This window comes from Mauremys mutica, chromosome 4 (assembly GCF_020497125.1).
Source record: "Mauremys mutica isolate MM-2020 ecotype Southern chromosome 4, ASM2049712v1, whole genome shotgun sequence".
Classification (NCBI taxonomy): Eukaryota; Metazoa; Chordata; order Testudines; family Geoemydidae; genus Mauremys; species Mauremys mutica.
In genome coordinates this window covers 161,878,917-161,901,524 of record NC_059075.1, presented here as the reverse complement: position 1 = coordinate 161,901,524, position 22,608 = coordinate 161,878,917, and the positions used below count along the sequence as shown (strand labels likewise).

The following is a 22,608-nucleotide window of genomic DNA, read 5'->3' as shown; positions in this document are numbered from 1 at the left end:
TCAGCCTCCTGGCATCCACGCGGGTCCGGGAAGGGGGCGGGGGCGAGGGGGGGGCTGGCAGGGGATATAAACGCGGGGCCCCCGCCCCCAGCCTGGCCTCTCCCGGGCAGCAACAAGTGAGCGCGGCTGGGGCAGCATGGAAGTGCTGACAGGTAGGGGAGCCCGGACTCCTGGGTTCCTTCCCGGGCCCTGGGAGGGGAGTGGGGTCTAGGGGTTAGAGCAGGGGGGCTGGGAGCCAGGACTCCTGGGTTCTCTCCCCGGCTCTGGGAGGGGAGTGGGGTCTAGGGGTTAGAGCAGGAGGGGGGATTGGGAGCCAGGACTCCTGGGTTCTCTCCCCGGCTCTGGGAGGGGAGTGGGGTCTAGGGGTTAGAGCAGGAGGGGGGATTGGGAGCCAGGACTCCTGGGTTCTCTCCCAGGCTCTGGGAGGGGAGTGGGGTCTAGTGGTTAGAGCAGGGGGGCTGGGAGCCCGGACTCCTGGGTTCTGCCCCCAGCAGTGTATGACTCAGCCCCCCCACCATTTGGGGGACATTCCTGGGTCCCCAGGGGGCGGGGGCGGCAGCTGGCACAGTGGAAGTGCTGAATTGGGGGCAGGAGTAAGGGCTTAGATGGGCCGGGGTGTGGGCTGGCGAGGGGCCTGGCGTCCCCAAGGGGGGCACTTCTGGCCCCCACCCCCACGTCTTCTTCCACCTTCCCCCCCCCCTTCCCTTCCAAGAGCTAACCCTGGGGTGACCGGATGTTCCCTTTTATAGGGACAGTCCTGATTTTGGGGCCTTTATCTTGTATAGGCTCCTATTACCCCCACCCCCGTCCCGATTTTTCACACTTGCTGTCTGGTCACCCCAGCTAACCCCCTTCTGTCCACCCACCAGCTCCTGCCCCGGGGACGTCTCTGCGGGGCCAGCCACTCCGCTGTCCGCCCAGCACCTGCCTGCAAGGCGGCTCTTCCGGGCTCCATCCCGGGCTGGGGTGGCCCCTAGCTAATGATTCACTGGTGGAGCTTTGGGCGCCAGAGGCATCTGGGTAGGGACCGAGCGTGACGAGCGTGGTCAGGTCTTGAACCAAAAGGCCGTGACGTGCTCGTCGAGACCCACCAACGCGACCACCCAGGGCTGCTCTAATCAGTAGGCCATACTCCCTTCCTGAGAACCCAGGAGTCCTAGCTCCCAGCCCCCTCTGTTCTAACCACCAGACCCCACTCCCCTCCCAGAGCCAGGGATAGAACCCAGGAGTCCTGGCTCCCAGCTCTGACCACTAAGCCCCACTCCCCTCCCAGGGCTGGAGACAGAACCCAGGAGTCCTAGCTCCCAGCGCCCACAACCCCTAGACCCCACTCCCCTCCCAGAGCTGGGAAGAGAACCCAGGAGTCCTGGCTTCCAGCCCCCCCCCCGCTCTAACCACCAGCCCCCACTCCCCTCCCAGGGCCATGGATAGAACCCAGGAGTCCGGGCTCCCGGCCCCCCTCTGACCACTAGACTTTGCAGAGCCAGGGAGAGAACTCACAAAGTATTGGCAACTCCCCCAGGAGATTGGCATCACCCAAGGTGGAGGAGGGTCCCAAGCTGTGCCTTGTCCACCTCCTCCGGCTTGGGCGGGTGCCCAGCACAGTGCAGGGCTGGGGCTGGCAAGGCTCTCGGGCCGTTGGGGCATCGCCGTAGCTACAGGTCGGGCTGGGAACCTGGCGGGGGGCTGATGGTTGGGACGTGACCAGCTACCTGAGAGTGGGGGCGGGCATGGGCACTGCCTGGCACAAGCTCATCATGCTCAGAGATCAGTGAAAGGGGGAGGTTAGACAGAGGGGCTCTGGTGGGTTAGAGCCGGGGGAGGCTGGGAGCCAGGACTCCTGGGTTCTCTCCCCAGCTCTGGAAAGGGAGTGGGAGCCAGTGGGTTAGAGCCGGGGGCTGGGAGCCAGGACTCCTGGGTTCTCTCCCCAGCTCTGGAAAGGGAGTGGGAGCCAGTGGGTTAGAGCCGGGGGCTGGGAGCCAGGACTCCTGGGTTCTCTCCCCAGCTCTGGAAAGGGAGTGGGAGCCAGTGGGTTAGAGCCGGGGGCTGGGAGCCAGGACTCCTGGGTTCTCTCCCCAGCTCTGGAAGGGGAGTGGGAGCCAGTGGGTTAGAGTGAGGGGCTGGGAGCCAGGACTCCTGGGTTCTCTCCCCAGCTCTGTGGTGACTTTTCCTCCCTTCCAAGGGAGCCACTGCTCCGTTCTGGTGCGTTGGTTCAGGACAATGGGATCTCTGGTGCTTGACTGGGAGGTAATACATTGATTACAAGAGGGGGTGGGGTGCATCTGACACCTGGCAGGGGAATGGGTCAGCAGGGGGTGTTCTCCCCGGACATGGCCCCAATGCCCCTAGGAGGCGCTGTGCTGCAGGCAGATGGAAGGAACCGTTGTGTGCGGCTGTTCCCCAGCTGCCCCACCCCAGAGGTGGCCGCATCTCAGCAGTATTTTTCCATGGGGGAATTTCCTAAGATGAATTTTCTCTCTACCTGGCTTCTGAGCCCAGGAGCTCGCTCCAAAGGCTTGCAGCTCTGGGCATGAGTTGAATAAACTCTTTGTTCACTTCCTCTCTCCAGTGGATCGCGCCAACCTGCTCTCTTCTGCCTCCTCTTCCTCGTCCCTCTCCCAGCAAGAAGTAGCCACCAAGATCAAGCAAACTCACCGCCTGACGGTGCTGCTGAAGCACTGCTCTGAACAGCTGCTGGCAGAATATGTGAGCATTGGGGAGGGGGGGTAGTGCTGCCCCCTGCTGGAAGGGTCAGAGTCCTCTGTGTGTGTCTCGCTGTCCCCTGTTACACAGTTGTCTACAGGGTTTTTTTTTCAATTCCCTGGCTTCAATCCCAGGGGGGACCATGTGGCGACACGCCCTTTGGGACCCTGAGTGAAACCATGACGTCCGCCTGAGTCTGCGGAGAGCCTGACACGATGGCTCTGAGAGCGGGAAGCTGGCCCACGCTGCTAACTCTTGAACCTAATGGTGGCAATTCACATATTAAATTTAATAGACCCCACTCCTTTCCCAGAACTGGGGATAGAACCCAGGAGTCCTGACTCGGTGTCTCTCCGTTCCAGGTGCGTCACCAAGGGGAGCCATTCAGCAGTCCAGATTTTCAACCCCCTGCCATGGCAGTCCCCGGGCTGCCCTCGCCCTCTGTCCCCCCCGAGGCCTGGCTGGCGCTCAGCGACGGAAAGCGGCTCTGGCACCTTGCCGCGGCCTACGCCACCCTGCCCGGACTCCTGGGTTCCGTGCTGCGGCAGCAGGCCGAGCTCAACCCTTTGGCTTCGGAGCTGCATCGGCAGCTGGAGGCTGCGGCCCGTCAGTGCCGGGGGCTGGTCGGGAACCTGGAGGGGATCATGGGCGCATTGGGGGTGCCAGGCCCCCCGCCTCCTTCCTCCAGCCTGGGTGGCCCACCCCCCAGCGCCTTCCTGGCTAAGCTGAGCGGGTACCACGTGTGCCGGCTGCATCGGGACTGGGCCATGCGGAGCCACGAGGCGCTCGGGCTTCTCCGCACCAAGTACCCAGTGTGAGTGCCCCTATCCTCCCCCCTGCCCCCCAGATACCGCTGCCCCCACCTGTCTCCTCCGGGAACCCTGGATCCTGCCTCCCCCCACAGATATCCCCTGCTCCTGTCAACCCCCAGGTCCTGTCCTCCATCTGCCCCTCAGATAATCCCTGCCCTCCACATGAACCCCCCTTGCATCTGCCCCCAAGTACCCCTGCCCCAACCATCCCCCCAAGAAACCTCCTGCTCCCCCATCTGACCCCCACAACCCTCTGCCCCCCCTGCTCCAACTTCCGACTCTCACACCCTCTCCTCCCCAGCCCTCACTGCAAACTCCTGGGGGGTCTCCTTTCCCCCAACTCCTGCCCTGGTTGGGGGGGGAGGGGATCCCACAGACACACACTCCCATGAAGGGGCCCTGCCCCACTGAACTCTGGGGGGGATCGGACCAAACTCCTCCCTCCCTCTCAATAGAGACATTATGCAGAGGGGCTAGGAGGAGTCCCCTCTGCCCCCCAATACTGGGGGACCTCCCACCCATATATATGGAGGGGCAGGGGGGGGCCTTTGACCCACCCCCACCATCCCCCAAACTCTAGTTCATACTGTGGTATATTCTTACCGGAAAACACAGTGTCGTAATTATTAATAAAGTATTTTTAATAGAAGCTCAAAGTGTGGGGAGTTTGCTGCCAGGGGTATGAGTGTGTCCTGGCTCCCAGCCCCCCCTGCTCTAACCCACCAGCCCCCACTCTCCTCCCAGAGCTGGGGAGAGAACCCAGGAGTCCTGGCTCCCAGCCCCCCTGCTCTAACCCATTAGCCCCCACTCCGCTCCCAGAGCTGGGGAGAGAACTCAGGAGTCCTGGCTCCCAGCCCCCCTGCTCTAACCCACCAGCCCCCAGTCCCCTCCCAGAGCTGGGGAGAGAACCCCGGAGTCCTAGCTCCCAGCCCCCCTGCTCTAACCCACCAGATCCCACTCCCCTCCCAGAGCTGGGGAGAGAACCCAGGAATCCTGGCTCCCAGCGTCCCCTGCTCTAACCCACCAGCCCCCACTCCCCTCCCAGAGCTGGGGAGAGAACTCAGGAGTCCTGGCTCCCAGCCCCCCTGCTCTAACCCACCAGCCCCCACTCCCCTCCCAGAGCTGGGGAGAGAACCCAGGAGTCCTGGCTCCCAGCCCCCACTCCCCTCCCAGAGCTGGGGGGAGAACCCAGGAGTCCTGGCTCCCAGCCCCCCTGCTCTAACCCATTAGCCCCCACTCCGCTCCCAGAGCTGGGGAGAGAACTCAGGAGTCCTGGCTCCCAGCCCCCCTGCTCTAACCCACCAGCCCCCAGTCCCCTCCCAGAGCTGGGGAGAGAACCCCGGAGTCCTAGCTCCCAGCCCCCCTGCTCTAACCCACCAGATCCCACTCCCCTCCCAGAGCTGGGGAGAGAACCCAGGAATCCTGGCTCCCAGCGTCCCCTGCTCTAACCCACCAGCCCCCACTCCCCTCCCAGAGCTGGGGAGAGAACCCAGGAGTCCTGGCTCCCAGCCCCCACTCCCCTCCCAGAGCTGGGGGGAGAACCCAGGAGTCCTGGCTCCCAGCCCCCCTGCTCTAACCCATTAGCCCCCACTCCGCTCCCAGAGCTGGGGAGAGAACTCAGGAGTCCTGGCTCCCAGCCTCCCTGCTCTAACCCACCAGATCCCACTCCCCTCCCAGAGCTGGGGAGACATCCCTGCACAAGCCTATTATGTCAGAAAAAACAGCTTTTATTGAATGTTGAAGAAACCCCTTTTACAGAAATTCCCGTGACGCAATGGCAGAGAAGGAGACGTGGGTGAGCCGTGAGAGTTTATAGGAATTCCAGCACTGCCCCCTGGTGGGGTGAAGTGGGGCTGTGTTTGCGTCTCGGTGTATGCATATGAGAAAGAAAGAAAGACTACGGCCCTCTACGGGCTAGAATCAAAATTGCTCCACTATGTTTCATATTCCCCGTACTGCTAATGGCGGTTCCCCTGAGCTCAGGCAGAAGTAGCCCATGTTTTTAAGGCAGACAACTTTCTTTCTATCTGTGCTGCTACGCACCCACCCTGGAATAACAACCCTGAGCAGATACACAACGTAGAGAGACAAGTGTTGGACAGTAGTACCATCTAGGCTTATTGTAACAATCAAGCAGCGACATCCACAAAAGTCAATAAATTAATACAGTATCCAAGAAAATTCCACAGGTAGCAAGACTTGACCATGATTTTTAAGGCATCAAATTTTAGGGCTAGCAACATCCTCCTGGAGCGTTCCTGAGCCGCTGGTCTCCAGCTGCCCCACCCCAGAGCCAGCTGCAGTTCAGCACTGGCTTGGATTCCCACCTCGGTGCCTCACATCACTTTATAAAGTGCTTCTTGTACAGTTCTTTGGGTTCCCTTCAACAAACCTACAGTAATTTTCTCTTGATGTGGACTCAAGAGGTGTCCAAAGTATTAAAAGCCCCAAATTCAAGTTAACGTTCCCCCCTCTGTTAAATAATATAAATAATCCAGATAAATGGTTTTTTTGGATATAAATACAATGGGTTTTAAAATCTATATTAGAACATAAGAACGGCTGGATTGGGCCAGACCAAAGGTCCATCTAGCCCAGTATCCTGTGTGCAGACAGTGGCCAGTGCCCGGTGCCCCAGAGGGAATGAACAGAACAGGGAATCATTGAATGATCCATTAATATTCTTGACACACACGTAATGGATTTTGTGGCCTAGGATTTAAAGCCATGGACCTCAGGGCTCCTAGGTTCTACTCCGGCTCTGCAGGTCACTCATTGTCCCCTGCGGGTGATTCAGTTTCCCCGTCTGTAAACGTGGTAAAGACAGCGCTCTCCCCTGTGGAGCGCTTTGAGATCTGTGGATGACCGGCACTAGCTGAGAGCTGGCCATTATTGTTCTGATAATTATCATCACATCTGGCACAAAAGGATCTCTCCCCATCTCAGTTTGGGCCAGAACTGACGTGAGGAGAAAAATCCACTGACCCTGAGCAAAACAACAATAACAAACCCCCCCACCTTTGGACTCATTTATCCCTCTTATGGAGGGGAGGAAATAAGGTTGATCGGAAACTTAGGACAGGAAGTGCATGTGCCACGGAAGCACATCAGCTGTCCTTCAGGCCCAGAGGAAGTGCGTGGTCTAACCAGTAGGCCAGCAATCCTATTTGGGCCCCCTGCACGTGATGGATCCCTGAAGCAGAGGCCAACAGGAAGGGCGTGGTCAAGCCAACAGGAAGTGTATTGGCCATCCTCTAGGCCAACAGGAAGTGCACTGGCTATCCACTAGGCTAAGAGGAAATGCATGACCCAGTCCATAGGCCAACAGGAAGTGCATTGGCTATCCACTAGGCTGACAGGAAATGCATGACCCAATCCATAGGCCAACAGGAAATTGTATTGGCCATCCTCCTGGCCAACAGGAAGCACATGGTCAAGCCAACAGGAAGTGCATTGGCCATTCTCTAGGCCAACAGGAAGTGCACTGGCTATCCACTAGGCTAACAGGAAATGCATGACCCAGTCCATAGGCCAACAGGAAGTGCATTGGCTATCCACTAGGCTGACAGGAAATGCATGACCCAGTCCATAGGCCAACAGGAAGTGTATTGGCCATCCTCCTGGCCAACAGGAAGCACCTGGTCAAGCCAACAGGAAGTGTATTGGCCATTCTCTAGGCCAACAGGAAGCACCTGGTCAAGCCAACAGGAAGTGTATTGGCCATCTTCTAGACAAACAGGAAGTGCATGACCCAGTCCATAGGCAATAGGAAGTGCATTGGCTATCCACTAGGCCAACAGGAAGTGCATGGCCCAGTCCTTAGGATCACAGGAAATCCATGGCCCAGCCAACAGGAAGTGCATGGCCTGGTCTATAAGTCAACAGGAAGTGCATGGCCCAGACTATAGAATCACAGGAAATCCATGGCCCAGCCAACAGGAAGTGCATGGCCCGGTCTATAAGTCAACAGGAAGTGCATTGGCCCAACCAACAGGAAGCATCCTCTAGGCCAAGGGGAAACGCATGGTCCGGTCTCTATGCTCACAGACAGTGCCTGGCATGGTGGCGCCCCCTAGGCCGGGTACTTGGCCTTGAGCAGGGTGAAGTCACGCACAGTCCGGTCGACCCAGCCATGGTACTCCCGGCACACCACGTAGCCCCGGCACTTCTTCTCAAATGCCCCCACGCCAGCTGCCTCTGAGGTCAAGAGGTCTGTGGCCGGGGGCGTCGGGATGCCCATGGCAGCCATAATGGAAGTCAGGTTGGCCAGGAGACCTCGCGTGCGGGCCCGGGCAGTGCCCAGCATGGCCAGCAGCTCCGAGCAGTTGGGGCACAACTCGTCTTGGTCGTCCCACACCAGCTGGAGGAAGGCGTCAAAGGTGGCGTAGGCCCCATAGTTCCGCGCCAGCCGCTCCACGTCGCCCATGGTGCGCCAGGCCAGGAACGGGAGGGTGGCCACCGGCACCCCGGCCCACCGCAGCCCCGGGGCGCTGAAACCGGGGTCACTGAACGGGGAGCCCTGGGCGCTCAGCTGGTGGGGGGGAGACAGAAAAGGGGGGGCGGTCAGGGCATGTGCTGTCCTCCCGCAGTCCCTGCCCCCCTCCCCCAGCTCCACCCCAAGATTGATTCAAATCCCCCCATTCCCTCCCCACAGAGACCCCACCTCCTCCCTCGACACCCCCTTCCAACCCCCCCAAAACCCCATCCCGGGAATGGGGACTGCATAGACATGCAGAGGCAGGATGGGAGGGGGGAGAGAACTGGGTCCTCTGGGGGGGATGCCTGGGGTGGGAATTCCCATGGGGCTGGGAGGGGGGTCTCGGACCGTACCCCATCACCACCCGGCACCCTGGCATTCCCAGGGGTGGGTCGTACCGGCACACACCCCCCCCCCCCCAGCTCTGAAATTGCTGGCTGGGCTCCAGGCTGCAGAGAGCGTGTTGGCTGGGTGCTCAGCTGGGCGTGAACTGAGCTGGCAGCTTGGGGCTGGTGCCAAGGGGCTCCAGGCGGGGCGGCCAAAATGTGACACGCACCCCCCCCCCCCCCGCGCGCATTGTCAGGGGGAGAAGGACCTTGACGGAAGGACAAGGCCATTGGAGGACTCACCAAGAGACTGGATTAGATCATTCATATGTGTCTTCCCCGGGCGGGCGGGGAACCGGCTGGCTCAGGGGGCGGGGAATGGGACAGGGGCCTGTCCCCTCTAGGGGTGCTCCTGACCCATGAATAAAGCTGTGTTTTAGTCACGGGTATTTTTTAGGGAAGGTCATGGACAGTTCCCAGGCAGTAAACAAAAATTCAGCAATGGTGCTGGGTGCGAGGGGGCCAGGCAATGGCGACTGGCCCCGGGACCCACCCTGGTGCTCGGGGAGGGAAGGTTGGCGGGGCTGGCAGGCTGCCTTCCCGGCAGGGCTGGCATGTCCCAGCAGCTCCTAGGCGGAGGGGCCAGGAGGCTCCGCGTGCTCCTGCTGCCGCAGTCGCCGGGTTCGGCAGCTCCCATTGGCTGAGAGCTGCAGCCAATGGGAGCTGCGGGGGCGGTGCTCGCGGAGGCAGGCAGCGCATGGAGCCCCCTGGCCCCTCTGCCTAGGAACTGCTGGGACATGCCGGTGGGAGCCGGGGAGCCCCCCTCCCAAGGCAAGCGCCACCCCGGACCCCTACCCCAGCCCTGAGCCCCCTCCCACATCCAAACTGCTGCTGCTGCAGAAGTCATGGAGGTCAAGGAAAGTCACGGACTCTGTGACCTCCGTGACAGACACACAGCCTTGCCCATGAATGGCCCTAGAGGCCTCCGAGCCCCCTCCCACCCTGGGGGCCCAGCACTCACGTAGGTGTTGAGCAGCTTCGTGGTGTTGGTCTGCAGCAGCCGGGCCAGGTTGTAGGTCTGGTAGATGGTACTAGCACTGGGATTGGGGTCGGGCCGGGCCAGCTGGACCAGGACCAGGGACACAAGCAGATTCTGGGCTGCAAGAGTAGGGTGGAGGGGAGGCTTAGTAGGGGAGTCAGCCATTGGCCTGCCCTTCCCTCAGCCTGAGACATGGTTCTGCTGGGATCCCACTTCTCCCTCTGCTCTGGGTTATGGCAGTCACTAGTTCCGCTGCTGGGATCCCACCTCTCCCACCAGCCCTCTGCTCTGGGTTATGGCAGTCACTAGTTCCGCTGCTGGGATCCCACCGCTTCCACCAGCCCTCTGCTCTGGGTTATGGCAGTCACTAGTTCCGTTGCTGAGATCCCACCGCTACCACCAGCCCTCTGCTCTGGGTTATGGCAGTCACTAGTTCCGCTGCTGGGATCCCACCTCTCCCACCAGCCCTCTGCTCTGGGTTATGGCAGTCACTAGTTCCGCTGCTGGGATCCCACCACCCCCACCGTCCCTCTGCTCCGGGCTATGAGAGGCCCCTCCCCCAGCAGCCTCTTCCACCTTTGCTGGGGTTCCACCTCCCCCTAGCTCTTGGCTATACCCGGCTTGTGCCACTTGATGGACTCCCGATCTGGCCTCTCTGCTATTTAGGCTGCATGCTGGGTCCCCAGCCCAGTGCAGAGCGGGACTCCAAGCCGGGATTTCCCTGTGACTCTCCCAACTGGGCCCCTGCAGCTGTCAATGGGCAGATTGACGAGGAGTAACTAAATCCAGAACAGGAGTTACACACCTGTCCGGATTGGAGACGGTGCGTTGTATATTACCCTCTGGGAGGGGACTGGGTTAGAGCTGGGGGGGGGGGCTGGGAGCCAGGATTCCTGGGTTCCATCCCTGGCTCTGGAAAGGAAGTGGGGTCTAGTGGTTAGAGCAGGGCAGGGCAGGACTCCTGGGGTCTATCCCTGGCTCTGGGAGGGGAGTGGGATCTAGTGGGTTAGAGAGGGGGGAGCTCGGAGCCAGGACTCCGGGGTTCCATCCCCGGCTTTGGAAAAGGAGTGGGGGTGTAGTTGGTTAGGGCAGCGGGGCTGGAAGCTCAGTTAAATCCTCCCCAGGGGCCTGATGCAGGGGCACGTACCTAGAGTGGGAGGCATCTCTGGAGCCCTGGCATCCAGCGGGTGCCAATCGGGGTGTGGCCTCCAAATTATGTTCCTGTCGCCTCCTAGTGGCCGATCCGGGCACCGCCTCTTCTTGCCCCCTGGTGGCTGATCCCGGCACTGCCTCCTGTCGCCCCCTGGTGGCTGATCCCAGCACCTGCCCCACTGAATTCTCTGTCTCGGCTGGGAGCTTCCCAGGGGCTCCTCTTGGGCCAGGTCTCTTCTGCTACCTGAGCCCTAGGGGATGCGGCTGCTTTATAGGCAGGTCGGGCCCTGTCCCCCTCCCTCCTCACGACACCTCCTGCCAGGAGCAGGCGGGGGGCGGGGAAGGCAGCTGGGTTTTCTGGACTCTGGTTCCAGGAAGGGAGGGGGGATGGGGAGGGTGTGCCATGGGGCAGGGAGTCGGGGGGGGGCAGGTGTGTGGGTGGCGATTGCACAATGCTTCGTGCGAGGGAAGGAAGGAATGAAGGAATGGGAACGTGAGCCTGCGTCTGGGGGGTGGCCACACCCCAGCCTGAAAAGTCCCAAAGCCACATGCAGGTGGGGGCGGGGGGGGTTAACCCTGCAGATTCTTCCTCCTTCTCTGTCCCGTCCCCGGTCCTGGCTTTCCATCCCCAGCCCCACTCCGCCCAGTCCCCCTCCTCCTCCCATCCCTATATGCCCCTCCCCCAGGTCGCCCCAGGACCCACAGCCCCTCAGCCAGCCATGAGCACGGGGCCCCTGGGGCAGATGCAAGTGGAGGGCTTGACCCACCCCACAAGGGGGCACCGGAGGCCAGGACCCTGCCATCAAGGAAGAAAAGTGGGATGAGAAGCAGTTAGAGTCGGGGGGGGGAATGAGGAAGGGGGCAGGGAGGGGTCCCATTGTGACAGACATAATAAGTGCCCGGGCCGTGCCAGCCGGCGGCGACTGGCGTCTCTGCACGTCCTCGCCAGATCGGGTTTCCAGCCACAAAGCAACCTGGGGGGCAGGAAAGAATCCAGCAGAGAGGGGGTGGGGGGCCTGGACTCCTGGGTTCTATCCCTGGCTCTGGGAGGGGAGTGGGGTCTAGTGGTTAGAGCGGGGGGGGGGGAAGGGGGCTGTGAGCCAGGACTCCTGGGTTCTAGCCTGGGTGCCGGTTCAGGAGTGGGGTCTAGTGGGTTAGAGCGGGGGGCTGGGAGCCAGGACTCCTGGGTTCTATTCCTGGCTTTGGGAGTGGAGTAGGGCCTAGTACAGGGGTGGGCAGAACTGGCCAGCACCACTTCCCTGCAGCCCCTGAGAGCTCCACGCGCTGCCCTCATCTGCAGGCGCCGCCCCCGCAGCTCCCATTGGCCGAGAACAGGGAACCACAGCCAATGGAAGCTTTGGGGGAGGTTCCCACAGGCGAGGACAGTGTGCGGAGCCTTCTGCCCCTCCTTCCCCACAGGGGCCGCAGGGGACCTGGTGCCGGCCACTGACACCCTGGAGCTGCTCCAGGTAAGTGCCACCTGGCTGGAGCCTGCACCCCAAACCCCTCCTGCACCCCACACCCCAACCCCCTGCTCTGAGTCCCCTACCCCAACCCCCTGCACCCCAACTCCCTTCCCTGAGCCCCCTCCTCCATGCTGCACCTCCTCCTCCACCCCAACCCCTGAGCCCCTCTGCACACCACACCCCCTCCCACACCCCGCACTCACCCCCCCCCCCGGCCGTACATTCCAATTTCCCCACCCAGATGTGTCCCTCAGGCCAAAAAGTTTGCCCACCCCTAGCCTAGTAGGTCAGAGTGGGGAGAGCTGTGGGTCAGGATTGAGAGGCACCAGCAGAACAAATAAGAAACGCAAGCGTCCGCTTCATATAGGAGATATTCTATTTCTAGCACCTGTTCTAGTCTTCTCACACAAATGCAGACCCAATCTATAGCCCCCTCTTACCCCAGTGATGGGGTCCACACCAACCTTCTCCCCCCACATCCCCCAACTGCTGCTGAAGCCCCTGACACAGACCCTCTATTTTTTTGTTCATGGTGAGGACAGGAAATGAGTCACGTGTCACCCTGTTACGGCTCAGAGGGGTAAATCCTTCACCACCCCAGGCATGGTGGTTTCCTCTGGCCAGTGGATGATTTCCAGTCAGCTTAGGCATGTGAGGACACTCCCATGCCCAGGATCGAAAGCCCCAAGGCATCCTGGTCTTGCCCTCTTATTTGCATATTGGTCTCTTTCCAGTCTTCCCCATACGCTGTCACAGACCCCCCGCTGACATCAAATACAGAATTATTTCCTTCCCTGCTACACACTTCTCCAACGCTGAGGGGGAAGTTGTGGCAGCTGAAAGCAGAAGGGGCTGGGAGCCAGGACTCCTGGGTTTTCTCCCCAGCCCTGGGTGGGGAGTGCAGGCTAGTGGTTAGAGCGGGAACAGCTGGGAGCCAGGACTCCTGGGTTCTAGCCCCAGCTCTGGGTGGGGAGTGGGGTCTAGCAGTCAGAGCTGGGAGTCAGGACTCCTAGGCTCCGTTCCCAATACCAAACACAACAATCTGCCCAAGTTTTGCCCACAGCTGCTACAACGTCTGGCAGGGGCGGAGAGTCGACAGAACATGCGTCACCTACAAACAGGCCCGTCGGGAGGGTTGAGATGGTCAGCGAGAGGAAAGAGAGACTCTCCCAGTGTCTAGCCGGAAATCATGAAGTGTTTTATGACAGGGTCTAATCAAACAATGCAGCCCTGCTAACACCGGTCACCCGGCTCCCTTCCTCTCTGCCTGGAATTTAGCACCTGCAAAGAGTCCCCTCATTTTCCCCGGCCCTTGCCCTTCGCCTTTATTTATTCGAGATAATTTCCTTTTTGTAAATCTGTCTGGATGGGGAATTGAAACACAACGAAGAGACCACGATCCTGGGAAGAGAATCTGGGGGGCAGGGGGAAGAATGGGGTCTTTCCCCTGTAGGGGGCGCTGGCTCCGATCTGGCCCCAGGGCAGGGGATTGGCTGGCTCAGCAGGATGGGGAATGGGGCCTTTCCCCTGTAGGGGGCGCCGGCTCTGATCTGGCCCCACAGCAGGTGATTGGCTGGCTCAGCAGGATGGGGAATGGGGCCTTTCCCCTGTAGGGGGCGCCAGCTCTGATCTGGCCCCACAGCAGGTGATTGGCTGGCTCAGCAGGATGGGGAATGGGACACGGGGCCTTTCCCCTGTAGGGGGCGCTGGCTCCGATCTGGCCCCACGGCAGGGGATTGGCTGGCTCAGCAGGATGGGGAATGGGACACAGGGCCTTTCCCCTGTAGGGGGCGCCGGCTCCGATCTGGCCCCACGGCAGGGGATTGGCTGGCTCAGCAGGATGGGGAATGGGACACGGGGCCTTTCCCCTGTAGGGGGCGCCGGCTCCGATCTGGCCCCACGGCAGGGGATTGGCTGCCTCAGCAGGATGGGGAATGGGGCCTTTCCCCTGTAGGGGGCGCTGGCTCCGATCTGGCCCCACGGCAGGGGATTGGCTGGCTCAGCAGGATGGGGAATGGGGCCTTTCCCTTGTAGGGGGCGCTGGCTCTGATCTGGCCCCATGGCAGGGGATTGGCTGGCTCAGCAGGATGGGGAATGGGACATGGGGCCTTTCCCCTGTAGGGGGCGCTGGCTCCGATCTGGCCCCAGGGCAGGGGATTGGCTGGCTCAGCAGGATGGGGAATGGGGCCTTTCCCCTGTAGGGGGCGCCAGCTCTGATCTGGCCCCACAGCAGGTGATTGGCTGGCTCAGCAGGATGGGGAATGGGGCCTTTCACCTCTAGGGGGCGCCAGCTCCTATCCGGCCCTAGGGCAGGAGACTGGTGGGGTGGGGGCGGAGTGGAATGGGAGCCAAGGCCTTTCCCCTTAGGGGGCGCTGTTGGGCAGGGAAGGCGTCTGGTGGAACTGGTCTAACTGGAACAGGTCATGATTGATTCTTTCCAGGAATCCAGCCCCAGATGGCGGATGGAAGCAGGTGTCCGAGATGCCAGCTGGGCACCAGGTGGGAAAGCACCTGGCAGGCAGACTGGAAGGCCGTTAGTCTGCCTCTATCACTTCCATTTTCTCCTGACCCAACCCACCTGGGAGGCTGCTATCCAGCTTCTACTTTCCATTTCACTCAGTGAACTAACTACTTAGGGGGCTGGGAGCCAGGACTCCGGGGTTCTCTCCCTGGCTCTGGGAGGGGAGTGGGGTCTAGTGGGTTAGAGCAGGGGACTGGGAGCCAGGACTCCTGGGTTCTCTCCCTGGCTCTGGAGGGTCTAGTAGGTTTGAGCAGGGAGTCTGGACGCCTGGGTTCTTTCTGTGCCTCTCTGTCCCTGCCTCAGTTTCCCCTGCTGTATTAATAAATTAGCCTGCCTCACAGACATGCCCTCAAAGCAATCCCCTCCCGGTGCTGGGCTAGAACTCAGGAGTCCTGGCTCCTAGCTCTTCTGGAGTCACCTCTCTGGCCATGGGCTGGGGGGTCCATCATGAACCGTGAAGGGTATTAGCCTAGTATCTGGGGCTATGGGTGAGTCTGCACTGCCACCTCCGGGCCACATGGCACAATGACAACCCCATCGCACCCCGGACCCTCTGCTGGACTGGTCACCTTCAGGTCAAGGCAGAAACGCCTCTGGTTATAGCAGCTACGCAGGGTGGGGAATGGGACACGGGGCCTTTCCCCTCTAGGGGACGCTGGCTCTGATCCCACCCCAGGGAAGGGGACTGGCTGGCTCAGGGGGGTGGGGAATGGGGCCTCTCCCCTCTAGAGGGCTCCAGCACTGATCTAGCTCCAGGTAGGTTCAGTCCTGGCTCGTGACCCAACGAAGGAACATGGCTACCCATCCCTGGATCGCATATCAGCAACAGACACTGTAGAAACCAGGTACTCAAAACCACCGAGGATCCATCGATGGGCCGGCCCCAATCCCGGTCTGTGGACCATAGGCTCGGGTATAGATGCGTGTGGCCATGGAGGTGCTGTGAGAGGACTCCTCATTAGGTTTTTATTATTATTATTATTATTAAACATTTCTGCAGCCCCGTGGCTATGCACGGTGCTCGTACAGAGGTCTTAAAAAAAAAAAGGTTCCTTCCCCAGTAAGCTTACAATCTAAGTTAGACAAACCTAGGGCACGCTGAGGGGATGGGGACAGGAACCGTCAATAAATATAAAGGTCAGTTGTGTTATAGTGTCACAAGATCTGAGAACTTCCAGGATACATGGCCAGCTGCCGTCAACCAGCCTTGCACTGTTGACTCCGAGACAGCGACGGCCGAATGACACCTCTTGGAGATCTGGCCCATTGACCCCACTGGAGTCATGGCCAATTGGGGCCCTGGTGTCACTGACCCCAATGGAGCTGCAGCTGAGTGACCCCAGCTGGGGATCTGGCCCCACTGACTCTCTAAGTAGAAAATATTTGTTTTCATCCATTTCCCCGTTGCCGTGTGGAGTCCGCGGCGTCTCAGTGCTCCAGGGACAAGATTCACCCAGGCACCCGGCAGCCCCATCTCCCTGATGAAACGTCTGTTCCTATTCCGTCCTGGCATCTGGTTCTGAAATGGGCGAATGCTGCGGACGCTACCCCCAGTGAGGGGGTGTCAGTCTATCCTGCCTCATGCGCCCCCCATGTCCCGAGGCTGTCAATCCACCTCCCTCCCCTTTGAACCAAGCAGAGGCCCAGAGACAGGGAGATCTGAAGGAATGGGGTGCCCCATGTGTTGGGCACTAGGAAGTGGGCTGTAGTGATGGTGGGGTTCCTGGTGAGCTGGGATTAGGGGGGTTCCTGGGTATGAACCCACTGGGCACCATCATTAAATGCTACAAAGGTTTGGGGAGTACCAAAATCTGTCCCCCGTCACCCAAATTTAATCCCCTTGAGCCTCAAACACCCCCCACCAAACAATATTTCACACCTAGTAAACAGACCATCAATCCACTCGCTCCCTAGTGACCAGTAGCCCTAGTAACCGAACTGCCAATCAATTCCTTAGCAACAATCACCCTAGTAATCAAACCACCAATTCCCTCCCTCTCTCAAGAGTGACCCATCATCCTTACTAACCGAATTAGCAATTCTCTCTCTAGCAACTAACCACCATGGGAACCAACCCATCAGTCGCTGTTAGTGGTCAGTCAGCATGGTAACTGCACCACCGACCCCCACCCTAGTGACTAATCACTGCAGTAACCAACATACCAATCCCCTCCCTATAATCGCTATGGTACCAACCCACCAATCCCCTCCCTAGCGATCAACCACCGCGGTGACCAACCCACCGATCTGCTCTCTAGTTAGCAACCACCCCATGGCAACCACCCCACCAATCCCCTCCTTAGTGACCAACCACTGCGGTAACCAACCCACCAATCCCCTCCCTATAATCGCTATGGTACCAACCCACCAATCCCCTCCCTAGCGATCAACCACCGCGGTGACCAACCCACCGATCTGCTCTCTAGTTAGCAACCACCCCATGGCAACCACCCCACCAATCCCCTCCTTAGTGACCAACCACTGCGGTAACCAACCCACCAATCCCCTCCCTATAATCGCTATGGTACCAACCCACCAATCCCCTCCCTAGCGATCAACCACCGCGGTGACCAACCCACCAATCTGCTCCCTAGTTATCAACCATCCCATGGCAACCACCCCACCAATCCCCTCCATAGTGACCAACCTCTGCGGTAACCAACCCACCAATCCCCTCCGTAGTGACCAATCCCCAGGGTAACCAACCCACTGATCCCCTCCATAGTCACCATGGTAACCAACCCCGCCACAGCGACCGACCGCTCCCTAAGCCCCCCACCTCTCCCCACCCACCCCGCCCCCTTCACTCCACCCCCCACTGCCACCCCACTATCCGGAGGTGCCGGGCGTTGGGCCGGGGGGCTGGCGGGGGCACGGGCAGGGCGGGCTGGCCCTCCGCCGGCGTCCCATCGCCCGCGTGGACGCGCTGGTGGCGGATGAGGGTGGAGCTGCGTCCAAAGCTTTTGCCGCAGAGGGGGCAGCGGTAGGGACGGGCACCGGTGTGGGCCCGCTGGTGGACGGCCAGGTAGGAGCTATCCCCGTAACTCTTGCCGCAGACGTTGCACTTGAAGGGCTTCTCACCGGAGTGGATGATCTGGTGGCGGATGAGGTGGGAGCTCTCGCTGAAGCTCTTCTGGCACTGGGTGCAGCGGTAGAGCTTCTCGCCCGTGTGGGTGCGCTGGTGGCGGCCCAGGTCCGAGCGCTGCGAGAAGCTCTTCCCGCACACCCCGCAGGCGAAGGGGCGCTCGCCCGTGTGCACCCGCTGGTGCCGGATGAGGTGGGAGCTGAGCGTGAAGCGTTTCCCGCAGTCGGGGCAGTCGAAGAAGCGTGGTTCGGCCCGGGGGGCAGTGCTGACCCGCCGCCGCCGGGCGTACGGGCCCCAGCGGCCCCCCCGCTGCGGGGGCCGGCACAAGCTCTCGCAGGCTTCGGCCCAGTCGGGGCGGTTGGGGGCATCCGGCCCCGGAGGCTCTTCCTCCTGCTGGGGAGGCTCTGCCACCTCCTCTTCCTCGTTGTCGCTCGCCGTCCCGTCACCTGCTGGGAGACAGACAGCAGAGTGCAGGCAGAGCCCACGCCCATGCCGGAGAGGGGCTTCCCACCAACACACGGCACAGGGAGAGAGCTGAGACTGAGGGGCAACGCTCCCTGCAAAGATCTGTCTCTCCCCGGAAACATGCAACCATCCCTCCATCCCCAAAAACATCCACCCACCCATCCCTCCATTCATCCACCCCCACAAACACCCACCCATCCCTCCATCCCCATAAACCCCCACCCACCCATCCCTCCCTCTATCCACTAAAACATCCACCCACCCATCCCTCCATTCATCCACCCCCACAAACACCCACCCATCCATCCCTCCATCCCCATAAACACCCACCCATCCATCCCCATAAACACCCACTCACCCGTCCATTCATCCATCCCCACAAACACCCACCCATCCATCCCTCCATCCATCCACTAAAACACCCACCCATCCATTCCTCCATCCATCCATTCCCAAAAACACCCACCCATCCATCCCTCCATCCATCCACTAAAACACCCACCCATCCATTCCTCCATCCATCCATTCCCCAAAACACCCACCCATCCATCCCTCCATCCATCCATCCACTAAAACACCCACCCATCCATCCCTCCATCCATCCACAAAAACACCCACCCATCCATCCCTCCATCCATCCACTAAAACACCCACCCATCCATTCCTCCATCCGTCCATTCCCAAAAACACCCACCCATCCATCCCTCCATCCATCCACTAAAACACCCACCCATCCATCCATCCATTCCCAAAAACACCCACCCATCCATCCCTCCATCCATCCACTAAAACACCCACCCATCCATTCCTCCATCCATCCATTCCCAAAAACACCCACCCATCCATCCCTCCATCCATCCACTAAAACACCCACCCATCCATTCCTCCATCCATCCATTCCCAAAAACACCCACCCATCCATCCCTCCATCCATCCACTAAAACACCCACCCATCCATCCCTCCATCCATCCATTCTCAAAAACACCCACCCATCCATCCCTCCATCCATCCACTAAAACACCCACCCATCCATTCCTCCATCCATCCATTCCCACAAACACCCACCCATCCATCCCTCCATCCATCCACTAAAACACCCACCCATCCATTCCTCCATCCATCCATTCCCAAAAACACCCACCCATCCATCCCTCCATCCATCCACTAAAACACCCACCCATCCATTCCTCCATCCGTCCATTCCCCAAAACACCCACCCATCCATCCCTCCATCCATCCACTAAAACATCCACCCACCCATCCCTCCCTCCATCCACAAAAACATCCACGCAACCATCCATCCCCATAAACATCCATCCACCCACCCACCCACCCATCCCCATAAACACCCACCCCTCATTTCATCCATCCCCAAGAACACCCATTCATCCCTCTATCCCCATACACACCCCTCTCGTCATCCCTTCCTCACTCCCTGTCCTCGTCCCAGTTATCCCTCCATCCCCACACACACCCCTCCATCCCTGTCCTCATCCATCCATCCTCCCATCCGTCCATCCCTGTACATATCCCATCTATCGCTCCCTCCCTCCCCATAGACACCCCTCTATCCATCCATCCCTCCAACCCTCCCCTCATCCCAGCTATCCCTCCCTTCCTACACACCCCCCTCTAGCCATCCCTCCCTCCCTGTCCACATCCCTCCATCACCACCCACACCCCTCCTCCATCCATCCCTATATACTCATCCAGGCATCCGTCCACATGCATATCCATCCATCCATCTCCATACAAAACCATCCCGACACATCCCTCCTTCATCCTTCCATCCCCACATCTCCATCCATCCTCTTCTCCATACACACCCATCTATCTAAATTACCCATCACTCTGGGGTCTGAGTCTCTTGTCCCAAGGGGGGAGAAGGGGTCGGTTCTGCCCCAATGGTTCTACCCACGGAGCCCTCAGAGAAAGGCTGGGGGAGGTGAGAGGTCCTGCTAGGGATCAGGCAGGGCGGGTGGAAGCCAGAAGTGACGCCTGCCATGATGACAGGACATCCACTGGAAAAGATGAGAAAGAACCGAGGGGGCTCTGGGCAGCTTTGCTGGGATCCCAGCTTTTCCCTTCACTCCTAGATGGTCCCCAAGCTGGTGTCGCTTATTCCTTACCTGGGATCTCCTGTTCCTCGGAGCCCCGGAGATCCGGGACGCATGGCTCTTCCTCGCGCTCCATCCAGGAGATCACAGCCGGTTTGGGGACGGGAAATCCTGCCAGCGGGGGGAAAGCAGGTTGTTATCTATCCATCAAGCCCCACTAAGAACGTTCATGGAGATCCTTTAGGACAATGGAAGAAGCAGTGGCATGTCCGTACACTGAAGTCCATGGTAGGACACATGTGGGGATGTCCACATGCAGTCAAAATATTTAATCTTAACTGTATTGTTATGATGGTAATATAATGCAATACAATACACGCAAAATGCTTTCACTATTACATAATAATCAAAACATTTGCTAGTATATTGGAATTATATTATATTGCTGGAAGAGTCACTGACCCCGAATAGGGAAGTGGCAGGAAACAAGGTTATAATAGAATACAATATGGCTTGGCAGAATTAATTTTTTTTGTGATTTTTGACAATGTCAATGTTTATTTTTAAACTTTTTAAAGATTTTTATCAATTAAAATGTTCACAACTGTGCAAAATTAGGGGTTTAAAGCGTTTTCTGGTTTTGTTTTTTTCAATTTTCACAGTGATGGGAAATTTTGGGATGGGGGAGGTCAGACAGTAGATGCTGCAACTCTAAAAGTTAAAGCTTTATGTTTGCTACCCACAAATTGTCAATGTCAAAATATCCAAAGTAAACATCCACTCATTCAAAAGTGTAAACCAGGGATCTGGCACGCGGGCCAGGCCGGTTTGTTAACCTGCCGTGTCGGCAGGTTCGGCCGATCACGGCTCCCACTGGCCGCGGTTCGCCACTCCAGGCCAATGGGGGCGTCGGGAAGCGGCGGCCAGCACATCCCTCGGCCCGCGCCACTTCCAGCAGCCCCCATTGGCCTGGAGCAGCGAACCGCAGCCAGTGGGAGCCACGATCGGCCGAACCTGCCGATGCGGCAGGTAAACAAACCGGCCCGGCCCGGCAGGGTGCTTACCCTGGCGAGCCGTGTGCCAAAGGGTGCCGCTCCCTGGTCTAAACCATTGGATTTTGCCCATAAAGTTTTACTTTGCCTATCTGTAAATTTCGATTATTATCAATGGAAATATTTTTTTGTTGGTTTGTGTGTGTAGGGGAAAATCAACATCTACCAACATTTAATAGAAACTGAATCCTTCCAAGCCCAATTTTTATATAATTAATTATAATTAATTAATTACATTATATTATATTACACAAGCCAAAACAATAAAGGGAAAATTATTTTTTGTTGACTTTTGTTATATATTAATTGTAACAGAGCTGAATAGAACATGAATGGATACATATTTTGGCATCCCACTAGGGTGACCAGATGTCCCAATTTTATAGGGACAGTCCCGATATTTGGGGCTTTTTCTTATATAGACATCTATTACCCCCCACCCTGTCCCAATTTTTCACATCTGCTATCTGGTCACTGTACACCCCAGTCCAATTTTGTCACAGAAAAACAGTAAGAAACGAGGGGAAAGGAAACTTACAAAAAAATCCATTTTCTTTTTTCCTGTTTCATTATAAAAAGATTATTTTAAATAAAACCCAAAATACTGGTTTTGAAAATGTTTATTTTTGAGGATTTTTTTTTGTTTTTCCCCATTTTTTAATTTTTCTACAGTAAAAGGGGTGGGGGAGGAAAGAAAAATGGACATTGAAAAATCAGCCCCATTTAGTTTTGTTTTAAAACAAACCAATAACTAAAATTTTCCATGATGATTCTTTGCTATTTTCCCATTTTCCCCTCCTATTTTACTACAGAAAAAATGGGGAGGAAGTGGAGGATGAGGGAGGAAACTAGAAAAAACATGTCATTTTCTAATTTAATCACAAAAAAACCCCATGGAATTTTTAAAAAATAAATCAATTTTGAAAATGTTTGTTTTTTAAAAATTTGCGGTATTTTCCCCTTCATTTGTTTTGCCACAGTAAAGGAGGAGGAATTGGAGAAAAGAAACTTGAAAAACAGCGCAATCGTTTCATTTTCAACTTTTTGTTCTTTAAAAAGTGCTTTTTTAAAACTCAAACATTTTCCGTGAACATTTTTGGGTTTAAAATGTTCATTTGCTAAACTTTTCCTTTGTTTCCACCTTTTTCAATTTCCCACAGGAAGAAAGGGTTGGACAGGAAGCTTGAAAAACTGACGCCATTTAAATGTTTTCAGTTTTGTTTTAAATAAAAAAGATGTTTTAAATTTCCATTAAAATTCCCAATTGTAAAATGAGATGATATCTTTCATTGGACCTGCTTCTATTGGTGAGAGAGAGAGAGACAGTCTTCTTTGATCCAGCTACAATACCGCATACAATTTTAAAACGTTCACTTTTCATACTTTGGGGGGTTTCCCTCTTCCCTTCCTATTTTGCTGCAGAAAAAGAGGAATAAATAGAAAAAAGAAAAG

General features: G+C 57.8%; 3 protein-coding genes across 4 annotated transcripts in view; 1 reads left to right on the top strand and 2 right to left on the bottom strand.

Moving 5' to 3' along the window:
* On the top strand, positions 1-4,164 carry LOC123369777 (cardiotrophin-1-like). The gene is made up of 3 exons (XM_045015728.1): positions 1-152; positions 2,570-2,706; positions 3,066-4,164. The coding sequence occupies exons 1-3, from the start codon at positions 137-139 to the stop codon at positions 3,519-3,521; spliced, it is 609 nt and encodes a 202-aa protein (XP_044871663.1). The 5' UTR covers positions 1-136; the 3' UTR covers positions 3,522-4,164.
* Positions 4,165-7,486: 3,322 nt separating this feature from the next.
* LOC123369776 (cardiotrophin-2-like) lies at positions 7,487-10,614 on the bottom strand. 2 transcript variants are annotated; one of them, XM_045015726.1, is made up of 3 exons: positions 10,505-10,614; positions 9,340-9,476; positions 7,487-8,046 (listed from the first exon to the last, which is right to left on the bottom strand). In XM_045015726.1, the coding sequence occupies exons 1-3, from the start codon at positions 10,518-10,520 to the stop codon at positions 7,588-7,590; spliced, it is 612 nt and encodes a 203-aa protein (XP_044871661.1). In that variant the 5' UTR covers positions 10,521-10,614; the 3' UTR covers positions 7,487-7,587. The 2 variants fall into 2 exon arrangements, with proteins under 2 accessions (XP_044871661.1, XP_044871660.1); XM_045015725.1 differs by lacking the exon at positions 10,505-10,614 and having other exon boundaries at positions 9,340-9,522.
* Positions 10,615-17,284: 6,670 nt separating this feature from the next.
* The window catches only part of LOC123369228 (zinc finger protein 629-like), a 30,344-nt gene continuing 25,020 nt past the window's right edge, over positions 17,285-22,608 (bottom strand). Inside the window, exons 12-13 of the mRNA XM_045014584.1 lie at positions 20,177-20,275; positions 17,285-18,030 (exon numbers count right to left, since the gene is read on the bottom strand). Coding sequence (XP_044870519.1) covers positions 17,300-18,030; positions 20,177-20,275 — 830 coding nt within the window. The 3' untranslated portion in view covers positions 17,285-17,299. The remainder of the gene's footprint in view (positions 18,031-20,176; positions 20,276-22,608) is intronic.